Genomic DNA, 26,879 nt, shown 5'->3' with positions numbered 1-26,879 from the left:
GGCGTCCGCCTGCGCGCTTCTCCCCTTCAGCTCGGCCCGCGTGTCCCGGGAAGGAGGGAGAAGGGAAGGGTCTGCCCGGCACGGAGGGGCCCTGCGTGTCCCAGGGCCCGGGAACGAAGGAGGGGTCTGCTCCTCCCAGAGCCTCCTCCGAGCTGCGGGAGCTGCGAAGGGCTCTCGGGGATCAGTGGGTTTTCTAAGTGGAAACAGGACTTTCTGACTTGGGGGGAGGGGGGGGGTTTGGCACGATCGTGATTCTTCCCGGGAGGTGCTCCTTGCACATGGAGGAGGCACGTTGTCTCTCCTTCCCTGCTCTTCCTGCTTCCCAGCTCTGTGGCACCACCTCAGGCTGTAGCTTCTCAGATACCAGCGATGCCCACCACAGGGTAGGGCTGCACACGTTTCCAGCAAAAAAAAAAAAGACCCTCTTCACTTTTAAAACAGCGTTCAGATTTGTCTTCTGGATGGCTGCACTCGATAGGGTTGAGTTAGATGTCTGTGCCAAACTGGTCACGGTCAGTGGGGTTGTAACAGAGCTTTTTATATCTGTGGATGTTCCTCAGACACGTGTGAGGTCCCTGCTGCTGGTTGTCAAACCAGGGTTGTCCTGCAGTGGGGAGCCTGTCTCCTGTTAAGGACTGTGCTTTGTAAGAGCCTCCACGTCTGTGGAAAGTGTATCTCACTCTCAGCAGTTATTCAGAGTTTGCATATTAACTTGTCATGCTTTTATAAAAGTTGACAGAACATTAAAGCCCTTAGATTTATATATATATTTTTTATACTGCTTAAGCACAAAGCAGGTGATTATCCAAAACCCTTTATACTCATATACATGGACTTTATTACTCAATATTTTACTGATGAGTCAAGACTACCTAAGTGGAGGCTGGTAGGCATTTTTGCACTTTTCCTTGCCTTCTTCAGTGTTGTGTTTTAACTTTCTCAGGAAGGAGATGGTTCTATACCAGCTTCTTAATTGTGTTAGAAGTTTGAAGTCGTGTCAGTGATAACATTGTTTAACCTGAGAATATTCCTTGTTTTCCCTTCTGCTCCCTGAAGTCGCTTGACGGGTGAGGAAGGCAAAGAATTCACTGCAGACCTCAGGAAAAACTTCCCTCAGCTTTGGAAAGTGTTTAAGGTATGTCTTTTCCACTCAATTCCTTGCACTTGAGCAAAGATATATTTAGATGGTCAAGGTCAGTGGCCATGGTAGCACTCAAATTTGAGTTGATTTAATAAGGATTTGTTGATAACAGCTTTGTTGAGCAGAAGTGTTGGTTTTAAGACAGTGCTTCACAGCTGCTTCTGTAATCTAAGACTTGATATGCTTTTTTTTTTTCTTTTTCCAGGAACACATTTCTAGTCAAAACTCAGAGCTAAATAATGCAGCATTACAGGCCTTAGGATTCTGTGTTTTTAATTCAAAGATGACATCAGATTTATCAGGTAAGTCAACAAACTTCAGTGTGGGTGCTGGCTGTGTGTGTGTATATATGTGTTTATCAGAGTTCTTTATTTCTTGGTTAGCATGTGCTTTAATTTATACAAAGCTTGCAGCTTCCAAGGGGCACAGTGGGTGGTGTGTTTGGTGTGAACGGAGTGGAATTTGAGGCCTGTGCATTCTGCTTTCAGCAACTGAAATGCAAGACTTGCTCTCCGAGGTGGTCAGTGTCGCTGTAAAAACTACAGACAAGAACACTCGCACTCGGGCACTGTGGGTGATCTCTAAGCAGGCCTTACCTTCTGAAGTTGTTCAAAAGGAGGTAAGTTGCTTCACTTCTTGGTTTTTGTGTGGCCTGACTTCCCAGGGGGCTGAGGCTTGTACAATCTCTGGGCCACTCCCCACGCAGCAGCTTTTGAATCTGAAGGTGGTTTTTGTCAAATTTAACAGCCAAGTGTAGGGCCTCGGTTCTTGGGAAGATTGTAGGGGCAGCTACAGAGGGAAACGAGTCAACAAATTGTTGCTTCCCTCGATGAAGAAGCTCCAGTGTGAGCAATTCTCTTAGATGCCAGTGAAGAAGCAGAGTGAAGAAATGGATGACTCCATTCAGAGCTCTGACCTTGACTCTAGGCCTGACATAATTCAAACACAGGGCAAGGTCCTGGGGAAACAAAACTTCATCATTCCAGCTCCTCCTGGAAATGTTTATACCTGGGTGCTCACTCTCATCTTCCCTCATTTCCTCAGGTTCCCAGTATAATTTCTGCCCTGGAAGCAATACTTACTAAAGGAGATGTGCAGTCCATGGTGGTTGAATATGAAGCACTAAATGTCATCATACGGTACGTGCACTGCAGTAGCTGATTATTAGAAGAGATGCTATGTTGGTTTTTTGGCAAATGGTTGAAACAAAACCTTAGTGGCACAAAGTATTCTGAAGAAATGTTGTTTGAATGCTCTTGGAATTGTTCAATATGTTCAGGACTGTTTCCCCACAGTGTTTTGTGCTATAATCTGCAGGAGAGTGAAATTGTGTGAGCTTCCCTCTCTGTCCCTTTGCCAGCAGTTCTTCTGAACCCCTTCATTTTGCACAGTATCTCATTAATGATACTGTGGCAGTTCTGACAGTGTTGTCAATATTCAGATAAATGTCCTTTCCTGTAATTTCTAATGACTTATTAAGAATTGTTTCCAAAGCCTCGTGTGCTCCTCACAGAGGAGGTCTTTATATTCTAGCATTTGTTTTCAGGACCTACCTGACTGAGAAATTCTTGGCCATTAAATGGGGGGTTTTATTTAAAAATATCTCCTCGGTGCTTTACATGCTTTACTGCCATGTTTCTCATACCATTGCTGAGGGTACTTCCTGATGCCAAAAGCAATTTTCTGGAACCAGTACCAAGAATGCAGAGTTTTGTTCAGCAGTGCTCAAATAGTCAAATTCATCTTTACTTAGTATTAATTTCTTTATTAGTAAATTTGTTGAGCTATTATCTCTACTGCTGTTTAAGTATTCTTTAAGCATCTTGCATCTGCTTTGAACTGCAAATCCATTTTAAAGTGAAACAGTTGAAGCAGTGATTATTTGCTTATTTTATCTCTATTCTAGTCCATCTATTTTCTGTAGCAGAGAAGTCTGGTGTTATAATTTACTTAGTGCACAATTGGCCAATCCAAGGAGTTGCTAAACATTTCATTCCTCTTTTTCAAATCTAAAATTCAGTAGATAATTGTGAATGGGGGGAGAAAATAGGAAAGGTAAAGAGACTCCTGGGTTGAGATCAAAACAGTTCCATAATGGAAATGAAATAATAATAGAATATACAAACAAGTGATGCACAGTACAGCTGCTCACCTCACCACCTTCTGAGCCATGCCCAGCCTATCCCTGATTCCAGAGGAGAGAAATCCCAAAATCATAGTCCTGGAAAAGAGTGCTCTTGTCAGCCAGCCTGCATCTGTATGCTGAGCCTGATGTTGTGTGATGTGGAATATTCCACTGGCCAGTTCTGGATTTGTGGCTGTGGTCCCTCCCAGCTTCTGGTGTACCTGCACACTAGCAGAGCATGGGAAGTTGAGGTCCTTGATGTATTAACAACAGCAAAAACCATCAGACCCTTATCAGCATTCTTCCCATACTAAATGCAAACCATAGTGTTCTTCTAGCTACTAAGAAGAAAATCGGCTCTATTCCAGCCAGAACCAGGAAATCTGGGTACTCCCATTGCTGAAAGTCTTGTTGGCTTCTGTGTGGGATGGTGTGGACTTGGGGAATTTGTTTGTCATACTGAGCTCTTGGAAGTAGAAGGATAAAATAAGAAGACTTGAGCATGCTGGTGTGCACTGAGTCTGTGCAAACCTGTGCAGCTCTAGGGTTTGTTTTTCAAAAGGAGGCACCTATTGTTTTCAGCACATGTTGACCTGTTGGAGCTGGGCTGGGCTGCTGAGAACACACGGGGTGGTTAATGTGCAGGCTTTGGACTTGCTCACTGATAAGGGAGAGTATGTTCCTTACAGGCTCATTTTCCCAAAAAGTGAGGGAATAGAGAGGCCAACTATAAATGTCAGTCTGTTCTGTTTTTGGAGAGTATTACCTGAAATAACACTTCAGCATGGCAGTTCTAAGTGAAGTGTCAAAATACAACTGTTCAGAAAAACAAATGGAATTATGTAGAGTGGTTTCCTGTAAACCCTGTGTTGAATGAGAGCATTAATTGATGATCATGAGGTTATCTCCAGGTGTCTGAGCACTAAGTCTGCTGGAGATTTGTCACAACTATATTTGTCTTTTGCATCCAGCTTAATGGAGCAGACTCCAGCCCAGATGGGAGAAGAGGCTGTGAGGTGGGCAAAGCTGATCATTCCTCTGGTTGTCCACTCTGCTCATAAGGTGCAGCTACGAGGTGCCACTGCTCTGGAGATGGGGATGCCACTGCTCCTCCAGAAGCAGCAGGAGGTGGCAGCTGTCACTGAGCACCTAATGACTACAGTAAGTGTGGAATGCTGTGCCTCTCTTTCCGGAGGTGACAGGAATAGTCAGTGGAGTTGTTGGTTGATTGGAGGGGGGGGGTGATTTTTATTTACAGTCCAGATAGTGGCAGCAAAAAGCAGCTGTGCACTGCCTGCAGTTTGTTGTGGACAGCAGTTTTTGGCAGGAAAATTAATGTAACAGCAATGTAAACATAGGAATACTGCAGTTTGATCTAGAAGTAACATCATGCCAGGTTGGTTACATTGGAGTGTGTAGGTCTTAGGGTACTTCAAATGTATTTCTTGTAGAAAACATGTTTCTTTCTGTCTGCAGAAACTGATTTCAGAACTTCAGAAATTGTTTTCTACAAAAAATGAGACTTATGTGTTAAAACTGTGGCCGCTCTTTGTCAAACTTCTTGGAAAGGTAAGCAGAAATAAAACCCAGTAAGTTCTTGAAGCTTTAGGGAAGGAGTTTTTGGCAAGAAAAATGTCTTAATTCTGAACTTCTTTGTCTTCAGACCCTGCATCGCAGTGGCAGTTTTATCAACTCCTTGCTGCAACTGGAGGAACTGGGATTTCGTAGTGGCTCACCAGTGGTAAAGAAAATAGCCTTCATTGCATGGAAGAGTCTAATAGATAATTTTGCTCTAAATCCAGGTAGATTAAAAAAAAACAACAAACAACAACAAACTGAATTGTTTTGACTGCTGTCACTTTACATAAGTGGAAGAGAATGTTCTGTCTGATAGTGGTCGGTACTGGGATAGACACACAATGTATCCGTGGTCTGTGCATGGTGGTGTGTGTTTGTACAGGTTGGTATGTGCTGCCTGCATGTCTGTAAGGAAGAGTGACAGTTCTGATCAGTAGTGATGATTTTTCTGCTAGGTGAAAGGAAGAGAATAAAATGAACAAACCTCTGTTTGGTAATTGGTCCCAACAGCAGTGAAATAGAGAATAAAACACTCTGTAGATCTAATTTGGGACTGCATTGATTAATTGAAGAAGAGCAATTGCTGCTCCAGGGTTCTAGAGGTGTTACAAACAATTTCTTAAAAGGTGTAACTGAGACCTGGACAAGTCTAGTCTCTGTCAAAACACAATTTTTTACCTTAATTGTGCTTCTTCTTCCAGTGAGTCCAGTAGAAAAAGCTAAATGTGAACATTTCTTAAGTTAGCTGAATAAGTTAACATAATTTGTTCTCTTGTAATTTTTTCTGATAATTAGTCTCCATAAATTAATTAACCAAGAGATCTGATTCCCTCTGTCAGCAGTTCCTTGAGCTGCAGATAGACAGGTTTGGATGCTGCTGAGCTGGCTGGAGGTTTGTCCTCCTCTTTGAACACCTTCCCAGGCTTGGTCAGGCCTCTGTCCAGACGTGCTGTGCTGGAAATGGTCCCTTGGAGCCTCAGAATACAGCATTTAAGATCATTCTCACCCAGTGGTAATGCACAAATGTGTTCAGTGTTTGGTTATTCTGCCGTGGCAGCCAGGATTCTCCAACATAGCAAGCAGGAGTGGATTTCCTTCTGTGTGTGTTGGTATTCAGTAGATTTCATTTCAGGCTTGGTACTGGAAATAAATACTTGATGTTTCCAGGGTAAGCAGTAGAATAGTCTGAAAGTTTGGTGCCTTTGCTATGTATTTTAGTTTTGCAAATTGTCATGAATGGAATTTTGAGCTAAAATACATTAGGCAGAACCCGAATACTTTACAAAATTCTGTTTTTGTTCTTTGTGGCTTTGTTATTTAATTGTGTTCCTTAAAAAGATCCTGTTTTTTGTTCTTGAAGATATTTTGTGCAGCGCAAAAAGGCTGAAGCTGCTGATGCAGCCACTGAGCTCCATCCACGTCAGGACAGAGGCTTTGGCACTGACAAAGCTGGAGGTCTGGTGGTATTTGCTCATGAGGCTGGGACCTCAGCTGCCTGCCAACTTTGAACAGGTAACACAACTGAAAGTAGAGAGAGCATAATGAGTTAGCTTTGTCATTTCACTGTGCAGATGCATGCTTTGGGAAGCCTGCCAGAGGAAAAGGTACTGAAGAGATCACAAGATATTGAGAAGGAGAAAAGTGATCCAGGTGTTTCGTTGCTAGCCACATTATAACTGGAATGAACATGATGTTTCTTTTAGGCTTCTGAATTTAATTAAATTAAACTTCAGGAGTAGAGGGGAAGAAAATTCCTTTGTCGTTATGCTACATTTGGATCATTCTGACACAAGTTATTAAATGTAGCCATTTCTAATTCTTGTATCAATATGCATATTTTATACAGCATCTTTAAAAATACTGTTACAAGTTCCCAGCAACTCTGAAACTCTGCTGCTCTGAACTACAGTGCTGTCCGTGTGACACTTGGATCATGTGGTTCTTTGTGGCTGGTGGCTTGTGTGTGTCATGCCTGTTGTGACTGAGGTTTGATGTCCTTGCAGGTCTGTGTGCCATTAATCCACAGTACTTTAAGCCTGGATTCTTCTGCTGCACTGCAAGGAACTCCCTCCCGGGTCCTAGCCAACCAAAGTTTAGCCCCAGCAACCCCTGCACAAAAAACAGGTATTAAAGCACAGTTTCCAACTAAATTCTAGGTGCAGCAGGTTATCTGGTCTATTGTACATGGTGTTGCTTTTTCATTTGCAATATAATATGATTGAAAACAGGAATTTCTGAGCACGTTTGTTGGGGAGCTCAGAGGCAGTGATTTACAGTGGTTAAAATCAGGCTGGTCCAGTCAGCATATCAAGTTTACCAAGTTGTGCTAGTCAAACTGTTGAGAAAGCAGTTTTAGTGCCCTGAATGGTATTCTCTTTTGCAAGGGAGCTTTGGTTGTAATTTTTTTTTCATGTCTTATATATGCCATTCTCATTTCTGTAGCATTGTTAGTTTCTGCCTGAATAGTGACCCAGTGATTCTAAGGCATGAGTAATTTTGGTACTTCATATACATGTGAAATCACACCTGCTTGAGCTTTACATCCAAGTGCCTGCCTCTTAATCTCTCTTCTCTGTGTGGAGAGCCTGGCATTCACAGCTTGTGTCATTCTAGACTCCTGTAATTGGAAGCCTCAGGGACCTTGTGGGAGTGTCCTAGAAGTGTAGATCTTCCTTTGTGCCTCTTTTTCCTTAAAAAAACCACAAGCTTCATCTTAGTTCTGTGAGATCACAACTGAGGCTGGTCAAAGTGCACATGAGGCCTCTTCAGGTTGTTTTCAGTGGAAAGGTTCCTAATGGAAACTTTCATAGCAGTAGAGTTACTGTATAACTTGTGTATAGTGTACACTGCACTATACTTTGTGCTTTTCCTGTTAACTTTGGGTTTTAGTCTGTTTCCTTCCACTTGCTAGCAGGTGCAAGGTGGGACAGTGTGACAATGCCATTTTTCTCCTCTCCCTCAGGTCCTTACTCGTTTACAAGCTCCACCACTCCAAGGATGAGCTTGAACTGTAGCCCAGGAGGAATGGTGGTGTTTCCTTCCATTCAGCTTTTGGGAATTGAAATGCTGCTTCACTTCTTGATGGGACCAAAAGTTGTAGATTTTGCCCAGCAAAACAAACTTGTACTTAATTTAGGTATGTGGGGTTTTGTTTTTGAGTATTTTTGCATAAGCCAGTTTTGTTGGATGTAAAGATGAAATGCTTTATAAGCATTCAAAATTGTTACTTGGCATCTTTCATGTGAAAGGTGATTTTCATGTTCAGTGCTGTCATACACGTGATGATTTTTTTGAAGGCTTATCTTTACCAGTAAGACTGCAATGTAATGGATTTACAGAACATGTTTCTTTGTTCTCCTAGAGCCTCTCCAGTACCCATTGATCAGTAGCCCTTCTTTTTTTTGTAAGCATGCCAGCACTCTGATAAATGCAGTTCAGGATGGCTTCATTGCAACTGGAAAAGAAGTTCCTGGTAAGAATTTAGTGGTGAAATATTATTTATTTTCTTTTTTTTTTATGGAGGGAAACTGAAGGAAAAGTACCAGTTCAGTGTTGACATTAAAGAGAACTGATCTGACTTGGTTTGAAAGCTGATGGCAGCTTTGGCTTCTCTCAAAGTCTGTTGTTCAGCACAGTCTGTATTTTAATTGCAGTTTTGTTGAATGTTTTTATTACAAACTGAGCAAATATTATGCTGCCTTGCAGATTGCATGCTGAATGTTATATGGAAGGACATAAATGGATATGTGAAAACAGCTATTGAACCAGGTAAAAAGTGTAGTTTATTTTTGTATCTCATCGCTGACCAGTTGGAGTTGTTTTTAGACTAGACCTTAAGTAGTATTTGCTTCATTGCTGGTGAAAGTTCGATGATTGGCATCATCAGTAGCATTTTTTGAAGCAACAACTGGTATTTTTCATCTTTGTGTGAAAAATACACCATCACACTGACCTGATCCAGAGAGGGATGAGGGAAGGCACAGCAGCGTAGGACTGCAGGTGCTTGCATGGAGCAGGAAGACAAAAGCACTTTAGCTGCTCTTCTTGCTGAAGAAATATTTCCATTTAAAAAATATATAATAGTCACCCCTGGAGACTTTGGTGTTGAGAAATGGAGACATTCAGTGTATTACTCAATTTAGTGTAAAGCCTTTGTTAGGTGACCTTCTTTTGCTTGATTTTTATTTCCTAGTATAGTGTCTTTACAGATGCATAAAAGTAAGATGTTTCCTATTTAAAAAAAAAACAGCAGTAAATCCATTACTTTGTAAAGGCTTTAAAAGAATAGAGTAGTCTTAATAATGACCTATTTTATATTGGCAGGTCTAACTGAGAAGCAGAAGTAAAATGAAGTGCATGGCTTGGGTGAATGCAAAATTGCACCACTCTCTTTAGCTTGTCAAGATTACTAATGATAGGAAAGTGTTTCCATTTGAGTAATAAAACTTAAAGGTTTTTATGTAAACTTGTCAGTTTCAGTTATGTGGTCTTTCAGAGCAGAGACTTGATGTCTGAATCTGTTAAGTATCTGGCCTATGTTTATAAATATACACAGGATTTTTTGATCTTGCAGTACCTTATATTTAAGTTTTAAAGGACAGCATTGGTGACCATTATCTTGTTCTGCTCTAACTGTAAATATGCTTTATTCTAGGAAATAAGAAGGAGAAGCAAGGGTCAGAAGTACTCACTCTGTTGCTCCAGGCCTTAAAAAACATTGTTATATCAGATTCCCTTTCTGTGCAGAAAATACTGGTGAGTTGGGTGGGCTTGTCTGGTTTTTAAAATCTCATTTCTTGCTGATGGTCTAGGTTCTGGCTGGTAGCATCTAACTCATCAAAGGTTTGGTGTTGCTTCAGGGTTTCTTTCTTTAGAAGTATTGTTCAAATTTATCAGTAATATTCACAGAACTGGGTGCATGGTTCTACCAGAACCTTCTATTTCAAAGGACAGTTATTTCCACAATGGGTGTTTTTTTTATTAAAGGGAAGTAATTGTTAAAATTTTGCTTTTGTTTATGGTATTACTTAAAGTATTTGGGCCCCCAGGAAGAAAAAAATCTTGTGTGTTTTCTTCTTTTCCCCTACTTAGTCACTCATTGATATTACTGTTAAAGAACTGCCTCCAAAAGTATTGGGATCACCAGCTTACCAGGTTGCTGATATGGATCTTTTAAATGTAAGTCTGACTCGATTCTAGAACTTTATTTATGCTGAACTATACTAGGATGTCACATTTGCACAGTGTACAGAGTACTTCATAAGCTGTTAGATACAGAGCTTTTAGATACAGAGCTTTTAGGAAACCATATTACCCTGTGTTCCAGAATTCAGACTTTGTTTCCAGCCTTCACTTCTAATGAGCCTTTTGTCTATTAGAATTGACTGAAGAGCTCAACTCTCAAAGTTTCCTCTCAGCTTTTTTCCTGGGTTTTTTTTCTTTCATTTGGAGGCTTTTTCTGACTTAGGCAGGAGAGTCAGAACTGTGTTAATAATTGGCAGGTATTAAAAGCAATTTGGTAAATGCTTTAACGTGAGCAAACCCAAAATACTTGGGATAGATTTTAACAGAGGTTGTCCAGAAGATGTCTCCGTGAAACCTTGAACTAAGCAGAGCTGAGGTTGCTCCATCTTGTTCCAGATGTCATGAGACACCTGCAGTGTGGTATGTGCACCTCTGCCTTGCTGTGTGGCCTGTAATTTCAAGGCTGCCTTTTAAGCAGAAAAGTTTTGCTTCAGCTGTATGATATAATTGGTATTCTGCTGAATCCTATGATCTAGCAGAGCTTAAGTTTCCAGCTTTCCCTCTTGATTTTCATTTTTATATAAAGCTGCCAATTTTTGACAACTTTGTGTGGCAAATGCCTGGCTTACAGTTAAGTACAATATATAGATACATGTGTAGGTGGGTCAGCTGTTTCATTTGATTAATGTTTATATTGTTTTGACCTGTAAAATGTCTCTTACCAGGGAACACCTGCTTTGTTTTTAATTCAGCTGCCTTTCCATAATAACCTCTTGGAAAGCTGTGTAACAGAGGAGAGGTACGTGGCAGTGCTTGTTCCTAACAAGCTTTTCCCATAATTCAAGATTTTATAGGATTTTTTTGTAACTTCAGCTGAAAAAACTTACCTGTTTACCTTTCTTCCCTAGATTCTTTGTAATTCTAGAAACTCTGGTGGGCTATGTTTTGTCTGGGCCTACATCTCCACTGGCTTTCAGTGAATCTGTGATCTGCGTCATCAATCAGAGTGCAAAGCAGGTGGAAAATAAGGAGCATCTTTGGAGAATGTGGAGTATAGTTGTGAATCCTCTAACCGAATGGATTAATCGGGTATAGTGCCTTTTTTGTTCTCTTCCCACTTAAAACAGCAGGAAAACTTTTTTCTGGTCTTCTGTGTTAAATGTATTTTTAGTGATGACATGTCTTGAAGTGATGGTATGATCACATAAGCCTTGCTAGTCCTTGTGAAACGTGAGCAACATTTTCTTTTAAAAGTCCCCAACTGGAGAATGAGCATTTGCAGTCGGGTGGGATGAAGGGCAGGAGTGGAGAATGATCCTATTTGTGGTTTAAAGTGATTCCAGTCAGTAAGAATGATCACTCTGAAGTATAATGTCCAGAATGTGGGAGTGTTTTGTTCCCTCTTTAGGATTATAAACGTGTATAGATGTGCTTCAGGCCTTCACTCTTCAGCTCAGTCTTGGTGCTCCAAAGGATAGACACCTGCCCTCCAGGACCTGTTAACATGTACACACACAGAGGCTTGTCTGCGTTGTGTGAAAACTAATAAATACCAAGTTGTCACACTTAGGAAGTAATTAGAACAGGGTTTCTTACTGAAGTTAGGCTTGACTGGAAGGCCTAGTGAAAGCCCTGTGAGCTGTAGTGTTCAACAGGTTCTGCAGATCTCTGACTCAAAGCACTTGGGGTGATGTGGGAGTTGTTGAACTGATTCTCACACAGACTTTAAAAGCTTAGAATGTATGAAGAAAGGTTTAGATGCTTTAAGTAAGTTGCTGTCCTCACTTACTGCAACTGAAAGGAGTAAAAAATGCAGACCTTTTCAAGCCTGTTATTAACGGAATGAAATTATTTGGCAATTTATAAGCAGTGCTTTTCATCTGTGAATCACAGGGTCAGCTCGAATGCTTGATAGAGCTGAAAGCAGCTCCTGTTAAAATGCCACTGGCAATTCACCTTGCACAGATCTTATGTACGAAACAATAGACATAGAACAGCCCTGTTTGACATCTACATTTTGCAGCTTCCTTAACCAGACAATTGTTTTCTCCTTGCAGACTAACGAGGTCAATCAGGGTGATGCCCTGGAGCACAACTTCAGCGCCGTCTATAGCGCTCTGCTCCTTCCTGTCTCACACATCTTCCCTACTCAGGAGTTCCCACAGGTAACGGTGAAGGCATGAGGTTGCTTAGAAACATTGTGGGTTTGATAAGAACTGTGAATTTTCTACCCGATAGTACACGGCATTTTCAGAGAGAAAGCAAACTTCTAAGTTGTGATCTCTCCCTGCTGTTGAAGGCAACCATGAAGTCCCTGTTGCGCACCTGGTCGGAGCTGTACAGAGCGTTCGCTCGCTGTGCTGCTCTAGTGGCAACAGCAGAAGAAAACCTGTGCTGTGAAGAGCTCTCTGCCAAAATCCTATCTGGGCTAGAAGGTGAAACTCCAGTAGTGAGTATAAACCAGTGATATTGAACTATATAAGTCACGGAACTGTCAGAGCTGGAAGAGACCTCTGGAGATCATCCAGTCCAGCTGCCCTGCTAAAGCAGGATGGCTCAGAGCACATCCAGGGCACATCCACGTCTGGAATCTCTCTAGAGAAGGGGACTCCACACCCTCCCTGGGCAGCCTGTCCCCTCAGGGCTCTGTCACCCTCACTGTAAAGAAGTTTCTCCCCATCTTTCAGTGTAACTTCCCATATTCCAGCTTGTGCCTGTTGCCCCTCGTCCTGTCCCTGGGCACTGCTGAGCAGAGTCTGGCTCCATCCTCCTGCACCCACCCTGAGATACCTGTAGACATGAATAAGGTCTCCCCTCAGCCTTCTCCTCTCCAGGCTGAACAGTCCCAGCTCTCTCAGCCTTTCCTCATCAGGGAGATGCTCCAATCCCCCAACCAAGGTTTTTTTGGTTGTTTGGGGGTTTTTTGTTTGTTTTTGTTGGGGTTATTTTAGGAGAATTTGTGATGGATTGGAAGGGGGAAACTTGATTGTCTCTTTGTATTCACTAGAAGTCAGTTGTGCTTCCTGAATGTTAATGACAACCTTGCTGTTAATGCCTACAGTGACTTTCCTAAAATTCAGGCTTTGGACAGTAGCTGAACTTGGAGCGCACCCTGACTTTTGGTGGCAGGTTTTACTAGACAGCTAGAACCTTGAACCCTCCTCTGCACCTTAAATCTGACACCTAACAGCTGCCTCTGCTGTTCTGCTTCTGTACATTGTACACATGCTGATGTGTTGTTTGCACAGGAGGGGAAAGCTTCAGCTTCTGTCAATATGTGTATTTTAAAATGTAATTTTGTCTTTTAAACGTTTTGTCCTGAACAGCCAACATGTTGGTTTTTTCTGTCACTTTTCCCTTCTGGGCTTTGCTGATGATTTTTGTTTCTTCCTCAGGTGTTGACGATGATGGATGGGCTTACCCATATCATATCAGTTATGGTTGACTGCATCAACTTTGCACCATATGGCACTAAATATCAGCCAAAAGCCAGATGTAAGAAAATCTTTGGAATATTGGTGTTTACTGTGTTGTGTTTTTTTTTCAGTTGGTTGAAATTGAGAGTTGTTGTGGATGCAGAAGTGATGAGTGTAGGGTGTCAGTGGTCTGTGCATGCTGCACATTATCTAAGCACTGAAGGGACTGACAAAAAAAATCATAAAAAGGAACTAAACAAATAATTAAAAATGCATATTTCAGTATTAGCTATTTCTGTTAGTTGAGTAGTTACTGCAGAGCCTGAAATTGAGGTGAATGTTGAGGCTAACTTTACTTTTCAGCTCAGTGTAAAAACACTGGTGGTTTCTGAAGTTGTATTTGGTATTTTGGCTCTGGTTTCACTCTTGGATGTGAAATCTGCTGCTTTTGCTTTGTTCAGATGTAATCTGAAGCAGTTAAAGCTTGATCAGAACCTAATTATGTACCATCTGCCTAAAACTGATGATAAACTGTGAATGTAAAATTTGAATTTCTGCTCCTGAAGCTGCTTTGCATAAAAGAGTCAAGAATGGGTTTCACAGAAGGCAAAAGGTCATTGTCTGTAAAATGTTCTTTGTTCTGTTTCCAACTCCCATTTGCAACTGTTGAAGCTGAAAAAAATGAAGTTGTTTTAAAATTTCTCTGCCCCATATGAATTTTTTAAAGTAGTAAGATTTTCTGTAGACCTGCTGAAAGAATGAAATGCTTGAATTGGCAATGGTCATGGAAATGTCACTTACAAAGAAGTAAATGAACTGATAAAACTTGATACTTCCCCTTCCCTCCTCTTCACCTGTTCAGGATTCAGGGGTATCAGCTAGGATCCCTGGAGTGGTGGCTGTCCTTTTTTTGGAAGCAGGCATTAAAGGGACTTGAAAGCATAGTCCTCTGTGTGACCAGCCATAAGTAGAAATAAAGAGGAATAGGGATCACATCTGTAGTCATATGATAAAATTATCTGTTCAAAACATGGATCTTATGTTAGCCCTGGTTCAAACTTACTTGTATGTAGATACAGTTTGAAACTTGAAATTCTGTTTTACATAGACAAAAAGCTCAGGTATATTTTGTTGTAATGCATGTTGGTTAGGAAAGAAGCTTAACTTTTTTTTTTATTTGTAAATCTTAGCTCCACAGACACCTACAGATTGGTCTAAGAAGAAAAAGGAACCCCTTGGAAAGCTTGCCTCTCTGTTTAAACTCCTGGTGATGTTACTAAACTCTTTCCATGTGTTCAGTTCCAAAGAAATCTGTTCAGAAACATTGGTCTCTGTTGGTCCTTCAATTCTTGCTATTCTTCACAACATCATCAGCCACGTTTCATTGCCTTCAGTGATTGGGACTATGTTTGCAATTTTTTCAAAACCCCTGGCAGTGTTTTATGAAAAAACAAAGTGAGTATTTTGAGAGTGGTTGGAAAACTGGATTAATTGTATTGCTGCATATTGGTGACATTTTATGTGGTCTCTAGCAAGCAGAGAATTTAACTATAGCTAGTGGGTGCTAGTTGGGTAGTGCAGCCCAGCACCTGAAGTACCCTGGGTTTGTAAGGCAGTTACTGAGGATTTTGTTTTCTACCATTCCTGCATAAAAACTGGGGTGCAGGAGCTGAGCTGAGGTTGCTGCCAGGAGCAGCTTGAGGGGCACAGTGGGGTGTGTGACCTCAGAGCCTGTGGCACAGCCCTGCCCTCCAGTTCCAGTGGGATTCCAAACACTACACACCAGAGCAGCAGTCCCCATTGAATGCTTTTCTTCAGAAACCCAAACCTCCCCAGCCAGACACCCAAGGAGTCCTGTAAGAATTAAAAAGCCTGGTATTTAGAGTGGGTGTCTCTTCAGAGGGAACTCACTGTCATCCTGCCAGGAGTGAAGTGTTTGCTTTTCACCTGCTGTTTTATTTTCACTGCAGTGAAGATACTTTGTTAACAGTAATTTGTTTGCTAGTAAGCAAGAACTGGGTAATGTTTTGTAGGAAGTAAGAGGAATCATAATGAGTTGAAGTGCACTAAAGTCCTCCAAGTTTTGAAGCAGAGGGAAGTGCTGACTAATATTTGTTGCTTATATTTTACATATGGCTGGTTTTTTTTGGTGTGTATTGTTGTAGTCTTTTCTTCCCCAGACATGATGGAATGATGAGGGGCTTGGTGGGAGGGGGCTGGCAGAGCCTTGTCTCCAATTAGCTGGTGCTGGGAGAGGTCAACTCTTAGCTCAGGATAAGGAAAATAAATGGAGTAGAACTCTTAAGTGCTTTGGGAAGAGGTTGGGTAGGAGTGATGCTGCCAGTCAGCCTGTGAATGTTCCCTGGAGGCCTTCACTGAAACTAGGAGCATGACTGCTGCTATTAACCTAAAATCCATGAGGAGTCCCTGTCAGAGGCAAAAATCCACTTGCTGTGTGTGAGGTTGAGTTGAACACCACCTTTCTCCATCACCCATCTCATCTGCCTCTGTCTGAGCATTGTCTTTCTCAGAAATCCTCATGAAAAGGGAGAAGTGACTGTTGGAGACATGGTTTTGAGGGCAGGCAGCATATCCAGGCAAACAGAAAGTTGGGAACTTCCTCAGGTTGGAGGTCACAGGCTTATTAAATGAATTACTAAATGCAGATTTATCCCACTTCCCAGGAAGGGGCTCACAGGGATGTATCTACATGAAATTACTTAGTTTAAGTGATACTTCAGCTCTTAAATCCAGGTATTTATGGGGCTTGGGAAATCTGTTTGAGGAGCAGGTAAAGAGCAACACAAAGGTCATTAGAAGTTACTCAATAAGAAAAACATTCATTTTAAGTTTGTACTAATTACTGCTGGTCTTTCAACAAGTTAGAGTTGGCATGTGTCACCAGGGGTTAAAAGGTTGGTTTAACTGGGATTATTTACCTCAGGAAATTTTGTATCACCCAGTGGGAGGCTTGTTTTCACAACATTTCATCCAGCTGCATACTAAAACTGGTGTGCAGTGCTTGAGTGCATGGAGTGTTTAATTCTTATGCCTGGGATAAAGGAGACAGCAAAACAGAACTTCTGTGTTTGTTTTGGCAGGCTTGCTGATGTATCTCCAGTGTACAGTAACCTCAGCAACAAGGTAAATTGTTGGACAAATAGCTGGGCTTTGGGAAAATATATGACACTGGAGTTTTGCCTTTGTCCTCTACTCTGAGGGGTTTTTTTTATTAAGTGAAATAAAGGTAGATATTTAATTTTTAAACTATTTTTTATTTAAAAGGTAGATAAGGGGAGGACAACTAAGTAACCGAGTAAGACTTTTCATGTGGTGTGGCATTTAAACTTGTGTGTTCAGGCTATAGTATTCTGTGGGATGCTTTAAAATGCAACTGGTGAACATGTGCCATGTTTGAATTAAATAAAAACCCTCTCGTGTCATCTCTCCCTCAGCTGGAGAAGCTGCTGGCTGAGGTTGTCCTGTGCATCCAGTCTCACTGCACCGGCTCCTACGACAGCCAGCTGCTGGAGCAGCTTTCCCCCTTGCTCTGTGCAGTGTTCCAGCACAAGAGCAAGCAGATCCGCAGCCAGTGCGCCCTCTTCTGGAACGCGACGTTTGCTAAGGCTGCATCCTTAACCTACCCTGAGGAGCTGAAGTAAGAGGCCTGGATTTGATCCATATTTTTCAAGGCAGAGCTCTGGGGCTGTGCAGAAATGAGCCGGTGCTGCGCTGGGCTGAACCCTTTGTGTTCCCCCTTTTGTGCAAGTTGGGGTGTCTGCTGCTCTTGTTTGTGTGCCCTCTCCTCCTACCCCAGAGCTGAAGCTTCTCTCTTGTTGAGCAGAGCCGTGCTAAGCCAAGCCAAAAAGAAAACCCCACTCCTGCTGCCTGGGTTTGAAAGCATCGAGGTGGCTGAGGAAAGCAGCGCGCCCTTCTCGGATCCAGTAAGTGTTTTGTTGATCCCAGCAGATGCTTCACTGGGAGTTGGTCAGAAGGTGGTGGCAAGGGCAGTTCTGATTTTTACTGTGGTTGGCCTGTGCTTACTTCCTGTTTGGAGTGATAAACTATGCTGGATAAGCACTGTCAAAAGACTGAGCTGGTCCTTAGTTTATGCACTTTAAATCTTGGGTTCTACCAGCTTGTCTGAAGTGACTAATTTTTTTAAGTCATCCCCTACGTAATTTAGAGAACAATGGGAGAGTGGGACAGTTTAGTTGTAGAAATTAATACACCTCAAGATGGGTTTGTGAGCTTGGAGTTTCTTCATACAGTGCACTGAGTGTATTTTTATTTGAATAGATGGAAAACTCCCAGTTGGATGCAAACATAAGTGGAATGGAAGTACAGCTGGGCCAGAAGCGAGACTCTTTGTTGGCACAGATGAGTGAAGCAAAGGATGAAGGAAAAGGCAAGGCCAGTAACGTGCAAGTAACATCTGCAAAGGTAAGGCCTTTGGCAGAGGGCAGAATCTAATCCCCTAGCTTGTGCAGCAGAACAGCTAGTGAGCTGCTGGGAGCTCTCACTTAAAATGAATTTTGAGGTGCTGCATTATCCTCTCAGATGTGCACTGTGCAGGAGGATACTTGGAAGACATTTTCCTCTTAGCAGAAATTTTTAAGTTTACAGATGGGTGAATATTAATGAGGGGGCATGGCAGGCTGCTCAGTGGGTGGGAGGAGTGGCAGCCAGATCCCGGATTCCCACCTGGGTGTGGTTGCAGGTTGGACATTGAGGTGCTAAAGGTCTTTTCCAACCTTAGTGATTCTGTGATTCTATTGGGAATATGGCTCAGTGCTGGACTTGGCAGAGTAGGGTTAATGCTTGGACTCAATGATCTTAAAAGTCTTTCCCAACCTCAGTGGTCCTGTGATTCTCTGTTTGGGGTGGATCTGGGCTCTGGTAGGTGTGTGCATCCTGCTTCAGTCTCACTGGCACCAGGGAGGGAAGGGCCTTGTGTTCTGAAGGAATCACTGACATAGGGAACAACAGTGAATAGTGATGCTCATGAGTACTGAGGTTCCTTCACCTCTCACAGGCTTTGATCTTCACCATGCTAAAGGAAGTGCAGGAGCTTTCTCCAGGGCAGAGGTTACAGAGCCTCTCCCAGGTGGAAGTGTTGGGCAAAACCCATCACTCCTGAAGGAAACCAGCACCTGCTGAGGGGTTTCTGCCAATAAACGTGCTGAAAGTACTGTGCTTATGTGAGAATTCTTTTCCTCTGGGATGGCTATACCTGAACTGTAAAAGCATTTTCAGTTCCTCTGTTTTGTTTCTAATCCAGCTTTTTCATTTTTTCCTTTCCAAAGCTGAAATTGGAATTTACATCTTTGAAGCCTAACAGTGAGATACTTCTGGAAGAGGAGAAATCTGTTGAGTTTGTGGTTATTCCTCCACAAGCAAAACCAAGAATATTGACAGAACATCAAAAGGAAGTACTCAGGTCAAAGAGGTCTGTGATTTATCCTGATGTCATCTTAATGTGAAGTGTCATTCCTTTGGGTGTGTCAGATTGGCAGGACTTCAATTCCTGTATCCTGGATTTCTTGACTTCTATACAAGTTATAAAGTTAAAAGCTAATGAAGTTCCTTGCTTTACTCTTTTAAAGCAACCAAGTTAATTCTCTGATTCCCATTTGCTGTTTTTATTAAATACAGATGCTCTGTTACCTATTTGGAGTTTGGCCATTTGGTGTTTCCACTTTTTCTGTGTGAATCTTCCTTGCACTGTGAAATGGAATTTTTCTTCAGTCATTGAAATGGAAGAGGTTTTTTAGCTGATCTGAAGGAAAGGCTTATACATTTGAAGTCTTATGTCAGCAGCGTATCAGAAATTGCAATATTCTCAAGACTCATCTCAGTTGCAAGGAAACCTTTAGAATTATCCTCTCTTGCTATGGAAGAAGATTAAATTCTGGACCATTTCCAGCAGCTACCAGAGCTGTTCACAGCAACAATTTGTGTGGTGGTGGTTGTCTAGTTAGCACATGTTGATGAATTCTTTGCAGAGTGGGATTCCAGTCCCATCTTCTTTTTTTTCCCAAAAAACATGTTTGAAATGAAAAAAAAAATTAATGCAGCTGAAAATGGTGGCCTTGCAATAAGTGGCCTTTTCATTATTTTTTTTATTTGAAAGAGCCTGACTTACCATTTCTGGGTGTGTTTCAGAGTTGGGATCCCTGTGATGTACAACAACTTGGACTCCTCACAAGACACCACCTTATTTTCACAAAGCCAGGAGGATTCTTTGTAAGTAAAGATGGCCACTATCTACCTCAAAAGTTATGTCCCTTTTGTGCTACACTTCTAACTAAGTAACTTCTATTTCAGGGATAAACCATCTGTAACAGAACATGCAGAAGAAGGTGCTAACAACAAGCCTCAGGTAATTTTCCTTTGTCCAATGTTAATCAAGATGCCAGAATTACAACCATACCAGTGATGTTTTCTGGTGCTGTTCCAAGACCTGTTTAATTCCATCATTAGGTTAGAGATCATAACACTGACTTCTCTTCCATAACAGTTTTTCCTGCCTAGCAGATGCATTTGCTCTGCATTGTGCTTTTCTGGCAGTATTTTCACTTTTTAAAAGTCTTCATGTTGCTTTCCATGCTGCTCCAGCAGACCACGCTTGAAAAACTTCTTAGCTGTGTTTGCATGTTCTGAACTGTGCTGGGATGAAGCTGCAAGGGCTTGAGGGGGATTAAATAGCAGATTTACTGGGAAAAAGAATGAATTGGTTCCTAAAAGTAGATCTTGTTTCCCTTTGGAGAGGAGTTGGCAGAACAGGAGCCTTGATCAACTGCCGTGCCCAACAGGCAGTAGGTAAAATGCAGGTTATTTCTCATAAAAACTGGTTTAGTAGTAGGTTTGTTAATATATCTCTGGCAAATTTAAAAAAAAAAAAAAAGCTTAATAAATAAAAAAAGTAACTTCTGCAGTTCATGTTTTGACATTAAATGACTTAGGAAAAAAACCTCAAGTGTGTTTTCAGAAAGACAGGTGAGAAAATCATTTGAAGTGAGGGTGGTTTGAGACATTTTGTGGGGGTGGTGTTTTCTGTTCCACCAGGGCAGGCTTTTGATGTTCTGCTCATAGTGAAACTGCAATACTTGGTATTTTTTGGGACAGGAAGAAAATGCAAGGAGTGAAGGATGCACGGGCAGGCAGGGTGAGCCCACAGAAGCCTGCAGACCAGAGGATGCTGCTGAGGAGGCTGTGGGTGGGACAGTGGCACCGAGCACTGCCGTGGAGGAGAGCCCAGCCTCACACAGCCAGGGGGAGTCAGAACAGGACACAGTGGTGGTGACGGTGGCGGAGAAGCCAGCAGTGGGACAGGGGCTAGAAGAATGTTCTATGGAAGCAGCCTCAAAGGAGCCCTTGGCAGGGAAGGAAAACACTTCCAATGTCAGCAGCAACTCCAGCTCCAGCGACGTGGTGTCAGGGACGCCGCAGCCGGCGAGCCGCCGGCAGTCCTTCATTACTCTGGAGAAGTTTGGCAGCTCAGAGAACAGACCCTTCAGCCCCTCGGTGTTAAACAGTCTGTCAGAGGTATCTGGAAGTGCTTCTGGAGCTGGTAAACGGGAAAACGAAAACAAGACAAGTGCTAAAGCAGAGAAACCTGGAGAAGAGAATTCGAAGGTGGAGGCTGAGCAGCTGCTCCCGGCAGCCCGCAGGCTGACTCGCAGGCAGAGCAGGCTGGAGCTCCAAAGGAAAATGCTGTCCAGTTTGTCAGCTGGGTCAGAACAAGAATCTTTTGCTTCCAGCAGCATGGAAAACAGTAATGAACTGTCTTCTGCAGTAGAAGACATGGAGCATATTCTCCTTGCCCAGTCCCAAGCTCTCCATTCTACAGAAATAGACATTAAAAAAGCTGAAGATACGATAGCAGAAATAGAGAGGATCCGGGCACTGGACATGGATTCTAAGGAAAATACACCCCCAGAGACAGTGTCCTCTGACCAGGCAGTAGGTGAGGATGATCAAATCCTGCATGTGACTCCTAATCAGAAAGTACCCAGACGTTCTTCAAGACGACGGGCAGAATCTCTAGAAGGTACAGCGGGGCGTTCTGACAAGGAGGATGGCCACCAAAAGAGAGACAAACTCAAAGAGGAGGACAAATCAGAGCAAAAGGAGTTGCCCCAGACTGAAGATGATGGGTCCCAAAAGGAGAACAGAGTTTTTGGGGAAACGACAGAAAATGCAAGTAAAGAAGGAAGCAACCTCCCCGAGAGAGCTGCTGCAGAGGACTTGAGCTCAAAGGAGGCTCCTGCTTCCAAGGACCTCAATGAGGAAGCAGATAAAAGTGCCAGGAGGTCAGAAGAGATCTTGAAGGCTGACACAGAAGATGAAAACTGCATCTTGGCTGCAGCAGGTCAGAAGAAGGTGGAACGGCCACGGTACCACACCAGGAGAGCTTCACAAGGATTGCTTGCCAGCATCGAGAACTCCGAGCCTGATGGCTCTGAGACCAAGGAAGAAAGCACAAGGAAGAGAAAATCTGCAAGACTGAGAAATAGAAGTGATTCTCTTGAAGGTAAACTGAAGGATCTACAGCCAGGAAGCAGCAGCCAGGAGGTGTCTTCCCAAGGAAGTGAAACAAATCTGTTGGAGAGAAACAAGGGTGAGCTGAGCCACGAAACCAGCACAGATGCTGCCTTGACATCTGGACCGTGTGGCCTGAAAAGCCAAGGAACTCCCACAGATGGCAGCAAAGCTGTGGGATCAGCTGGCTCAGGGGATTCACCCGAGGCACAAGATGCAGATCTGGAACAAAACAAGAGCAATACCTTGATGGAATCATCTACCACCCCATCTGTATCTGATAAAGATTTAAAAGCAGCAGAGGAAACCAGACACATGGAGAAACAAACAAAGATAGAAGACTGTTCGGCTGTTCTGCCTGGTGATGTGCCAGGAGCAAATGCTTCAGATGCTGATCTCTCTACTTCAGAGGCACCTGAGGGCCAGCACAAGAGAAGCAGAAGGCTGAAAAGACAAAGGAACTGTGATTGCTGTGATAAAAAGCCAAAGCAGCAAGTGATGTCAGTCACTGAATCAAAAAATGAGAACCCTCCTGAGCTGGACAAGCCCCAGACCACCCCGGTTCAGATGCCAGTAAACACATCAGCTGTGTTAGGTCATTCACACCTGGATGGGAGCTTGTCCATAGCCCCTTGTGCTATGAGCACTCCATTGCATCCTCCCAAGGAGCCCAGTGAGTTTGACCTGGAAAGAGAGCCAACATCTCAAGATCATCTGCAAGGAAAGGCTGTTACAGTGGAGGAGGATCCAGAGGATTCGGAGTGGGTAGTAGATGAAATTACTGAGTCCATAGAGGAAATTAAAGAACTGGACGATCAGAATGACCAGCCTGAACAGTGTCTGTCTGAGTGTGCTTCAGACAAGCCTGGGGACAGCTCTCTGGCTGCAGGGGACCAAAGTGAGGAAGCAGAAGCTACAGAAGAGAAAGAAGTCAGTCAGAATGGACAACCGGAGGAGGTGCCTGAGGCTCAGACCGCGTTTAGTGAAAAGGAGGAAAAGCAGATGAATGAGCTGGAAAGCAGCTGGGATGATAAAGAAGAAGCTGAGAAAGTTGTAGCAAAAACTTCAATTATTGAGCATGAGGATATAAAGGAGGAATTGGTGGAAATTGAAATCACAGTGCCTGAAAATGTGGCCTTAGACAAAGAAGATGCAACAGGAAATCATGTGGATTCGCCTCAGAAGCCGGAGGATCCCGATTCCTTGCAGCTGGTGACTGAGAGCCCCACTGGTGTGCAGGCACGTTGTGTGTGGTCTCCTTCAGCCTCTCCATCCACTGGCATCCTAAAGAGAGGTGTGAAAAGGAACCAAGATGATGATTCCCTGTCACCTGCTAATAAGGTATTGTGCTGTGACTCACTCTGTCTTTTTGTATTGTGCAGGCACTGGCAGGTTTGCACTGGGGGAGCTCAGGGTGGGCAGTTTTATTTTTGAGACCAAATGCCAAAGCCTGGTGTGCTGGCTGGGTCAGAACCACTGCAGACATGGGCAGGGCCTGAGCCCTGGCCTTTCAGCAGCTTCCTATAAAATGTATGTAGCGTTTTCTTTAATGATAAGGAGCCCAGAGTTTCTGCCCTTGTCTGAAACATCCATGTCACTCAAGAACTTGAGTGACTTCAATTCAAACTGAGCTTATTGTGCCTCCTCAGACTAAGCTCACCAGTCTGTGGTGCCCTGAGTTCACGCTGTGCAAACCTCTTCTCTCTCAACACAGATCCGCAGAGTCTCTTTTGCAGACCCCATTTATCAAGAAGGATTGGCAGATGACATCGACAGGAGAAGCCCAGTCATCAGGTCCCATTCCTCACCATCCTCACGAAGCCTTAAAATTTTATCTAATATTCAGGTCAAGGTAAATGCTGTTAGTATGTCCTGTCTGTCAGGAGCCCTCGTGCCATCCCTTCCCCTGGGGATGTTGCTGCAATGTGAGTTCTTAGTCAGCTGCAGACACCTGTAAGAGGAGGGAATCTAAGGAATAGTTGCAAGGGGCTTGGCCTGACTTCTGTTGCCCTCTGAAGACAGATGCTCTCTGAGCTCTAGGTAGCTTAGGATCTTGCTGTTCACTGAATTTCTACGATCCTGAGAGATATTTTCTCCTCTTTTTCTATCCAGCATATTACCACTCCAACCAAAGGATTTCTGTCCCCAGGATCTCGTAACCCTAAATTTAAGAGCTCAAAGAAGTGTTTAGTAAGAAGTGCTTTGGTCATGCATCTCTTCTATTTTTTTTTTTTTCCCCTCTCTTCAGTGGTGTGATAATTCACCTAATAATGTCTCTGTGTTATTCAAGATTACGGAGATGGTGAAGGAGGCGCTGCCCAGCACCACGGAGTGTGTGTATCCTGCCCTGGCTGGCTGCAAGGCTCCTGTTGATGTCATCTTGCCTCAGATTACATCAAACATCTGGTAGGTGGGGCTGGTGCTTTGGAAGATTCCTCTCCACCAGAAACCTACCAACCCAAATTTTCTGGTGCAAAATGTGGTGATGACACCTTTAGCCAAGTGTCTTTAAAAGGAGCGAGGTTGGTTTGGGGAAGAAAAGAACCATAACAGTTTTGGAATTACTTGAGTTGTCTTTTTGGTAAGGCAAGGAAAAGTTTGCATCTCCATTTCACATAGCAGAGCAGAGACTTATCTTGAGTTGGAGCTTTCTGTGAATTGAGGGTGAGGTGGGATTTTGAAAACCATGAACATTCCCAGCGTAGAGAGGCTGGGTGCTCAGCTGGCTGGGTTTCTGGTCTGCATTTTGGTAACTTGTCAGGACAAAGTGCAGATGTGCAGCAGGAGCTGCTCAGAATGGCCTTTTCTGGTGGGCTCAGCTCATTTTCCTCCCACTTGAGCAGCACAGGAGTGGGGTTTAGAGCACCATTCCCTGGTGGATGGAGGACAGACTGCAGCAAGGTGTCTGTGCAGGCAGAATGGCATTGGGTGTTCCTTTGTCCTTCGCTTATCTCCATGTCAGCCAGCATTCATGTAAGATTTCTTTCTGCTCCGCTCTGCCAGGCAGAAAGGACTTGACTTCTTTCTCTCTCTCCCCTGCTGCAGTGCCAGAGGCTTGGGACAGCTCATTCGAGCCAAGAACATTAAGACTGTGGGTGACCTGAGCACTTTGACAGCACCAGAGATCAAAACTCTCCCCATCCGCTCTCCCAAAGTTACCAATGTTAGAAGAGCTCTCAGAGGATATCATGAACAACAGGTAAGGTTTCATTTCAGTACCCAAAAAGTCACCATTAGCCTAGTGAACTGCCAATAGCCATCATGAAGAATAAGTGTTTTTTTCTCCCTATTAGAAGTAGCATCTTAAAATATAATCTCTACCTGTCATGGTACCATGGGAATTCAAGGTACAGGTGACTTGGTTGCAACGTTATGTTTGTATTTGTTAGGAGGTTAAAACATGTTCCACTGTCATATTTTTTCTTTCTCTCACTGAAAATCCATCTCTTCTTCAGGTGAAGTCTCGAGGATGTGAGGAAATAATAGTGCTTGAGGATGCAGAGAGGCCCCTAAATAATGCAGAGGATAAAGCTCTTTCTGCAGATGAAGAAAAACTTGCAACAGGTACCTCCCTATTGCTGGATTTTTGCTTGAGGGTGGGATGTTTCTGCTGTGTTCCTGCTTTCATTTCTCCAGTAACAGGAACAATTTTTGTGGGGGTTTTTGTTTGGCTTTTTTAGGAAGGGGGTGTTCACAGGCAACATTAGTACAGTAGGTTCTAAAATGGGCTGTGGTGTTACCCACTTCCTAAGTCCTGAAGCAATGGCTTTTTACAACTGGTGACTTATTTGGAGGGGAAAATGCTGATTTTTCTGTAAACAAGCTTGCATAAACATGCAAAGAAAAAGCTAGGCAGGGCTCCAAGTATTCCTGAATAGTGTAACTATTATCATATTCCCAAATATGATAATTTAATATGTTCCTGAATCCCAACTGGGTAAGTCTCTGGGCTGTCTTAATACCACAGGAACTGCTATGGTTGGGCATGCATGGAAACCAGCAGGATGAAGAGGTAGTTGAGAGGTGCCTCATCCTGGGGGGTGGGACAGGAGGGGAGTGATGCCTTGGATACCCATTTTGGATTTGGATGCCTAGATGTTTGTTGGAATTCTGTGCATTTGGAGAGCCTGGCGCAAAGAGGCTGTGTTCTTCCTTCACAATGGTGGAAGGTTTTGGTTAACAAAAGAACTTCTCAGCTTCCTGTTGAGCAGTTGTGCTTTGGGATAACACATCTCAGAGGACACTGGCAGTATCTGAGTGGAACAAACACCTTGTAGGCTGCTTGACCACAGGATGTTGCCCAACAGCAGCTGGAATGTTCCCTGCAGTGGGTTTGGGTGGAGCTGGAGCCCCAGGCACACCCAGCTCTGCTCTGCTTCCTTCCTTTGCAGATTTGAATACAAACGACCAGCCCTCAGGGGACCTCCTGGCCCAGATTGATGCCCTTGCTGCTCAGCTGAGCTCTGAAGATCTTCACAGCTATTCAGGCAGCCAACTCTTTGAGATGCAGGAGAAACTGGTGGGCATGACAAACTGTATCATGAAGAACCTGCGGTCCCGCTGGAAATCGCCCCCCCGTGACAGCTCTGACTAGACATGCTGAGCAACAAAGTGAGGAGGAGGATTTTGTTACAGCTTCCCCCAAACCTGCTTTTCTTACTGCTGAATTTACTCCTTAAACTGTGCATTTTGTACTATAGAAGATATTTTTAAAACCCCATCCGAGCAAAATGTGCTGTGGTTTGTTTCCCCTGTTGCCGTGTGTGGGGGCTCATTCCCTGCCGGAGGTGTTTGTAGTTCTGTTGCTATGCATGTTTCTTTCAGGGTAGGG

The 26,879-nt window shown here is 43.3% G+C and overlaps 1 protein-coding gene across 1 annotated transcript; it reads left to right on the top strand.

Annotated features, from left to right (window-relative positions):
• The first annotated feature begins 369 nt into the window (after window positions 1-369).
• Window positions 370-26,642, top strand: RIF1 (replication timing regulatory factor 1). Its single transcript, XM_010002257.1, has 35 exons — window positions 370-383; window positions 1,057-1,135; window positions 1,347-1,443; window positions 1,630-1,760; window positions 2,186-2,280; window positions 4,238-4,427; window positions 4,743-4,835; window positions 4,930-5,068; window positions 6,205-6,356; window positions 6,848-6,968; window positions 7,807-7,980; window positions 8,206-8,316; window positions 8,550-8,612; window positions 9,499-9,599; window positions 9,936-10,022; window positions 10,814-10,887; window positions 10,997-11,177; window positions 12,146-12,253; window positions 12,388-12,537; window positions 13,484-13,583; window positions 14,695-14,959; window positions 16,606-16,648; window positions 16,960-17,162; window positions 17,349-17,448; window positions 17,804-17,947; window positions 18,811-18,953; window positions 19,670-19,750; window positions 19,832-19,886; window positions 20,633-23,389; window positions 23,763-23,900; window positions 24,161-24,238; window positions 24,339-24,454; window positions 25,094-25,247; window positions 25,504-25,612; window positions 26,440-26,642. Exons 1-35 carry the CDS (start codon window positions 370-372, stop codon window positions 26,640-26,642), a joined length of 6,849 nt encoding a protein of 2,282 aa, XP_010000559.1.
• Window positions 26,643-26,879: the final 237 nt, after the last annotated feature.

The sequence above is a fragment of the Chaetura pelagica genome, unplaced genomic scaffold (assembly GCF_000747805.2).
Source record: "Chaetura pelagica isolate M959 unplaced genomic scaffold, ChaPel_1.0 scaffold677, whole genome shotgun sequence".
Taxonomy (NCBI): Eukaryota; Metazoa; Chordata; class Aves; order Apodiformes; family Apodidae; genus Chaetura; species Chaetura pelagica.
The sequence above is the reverse complement of the archived record's forward strand: the minus strand, read 5'-3'. Positions and strand labels throughout refer to the sequence as shown.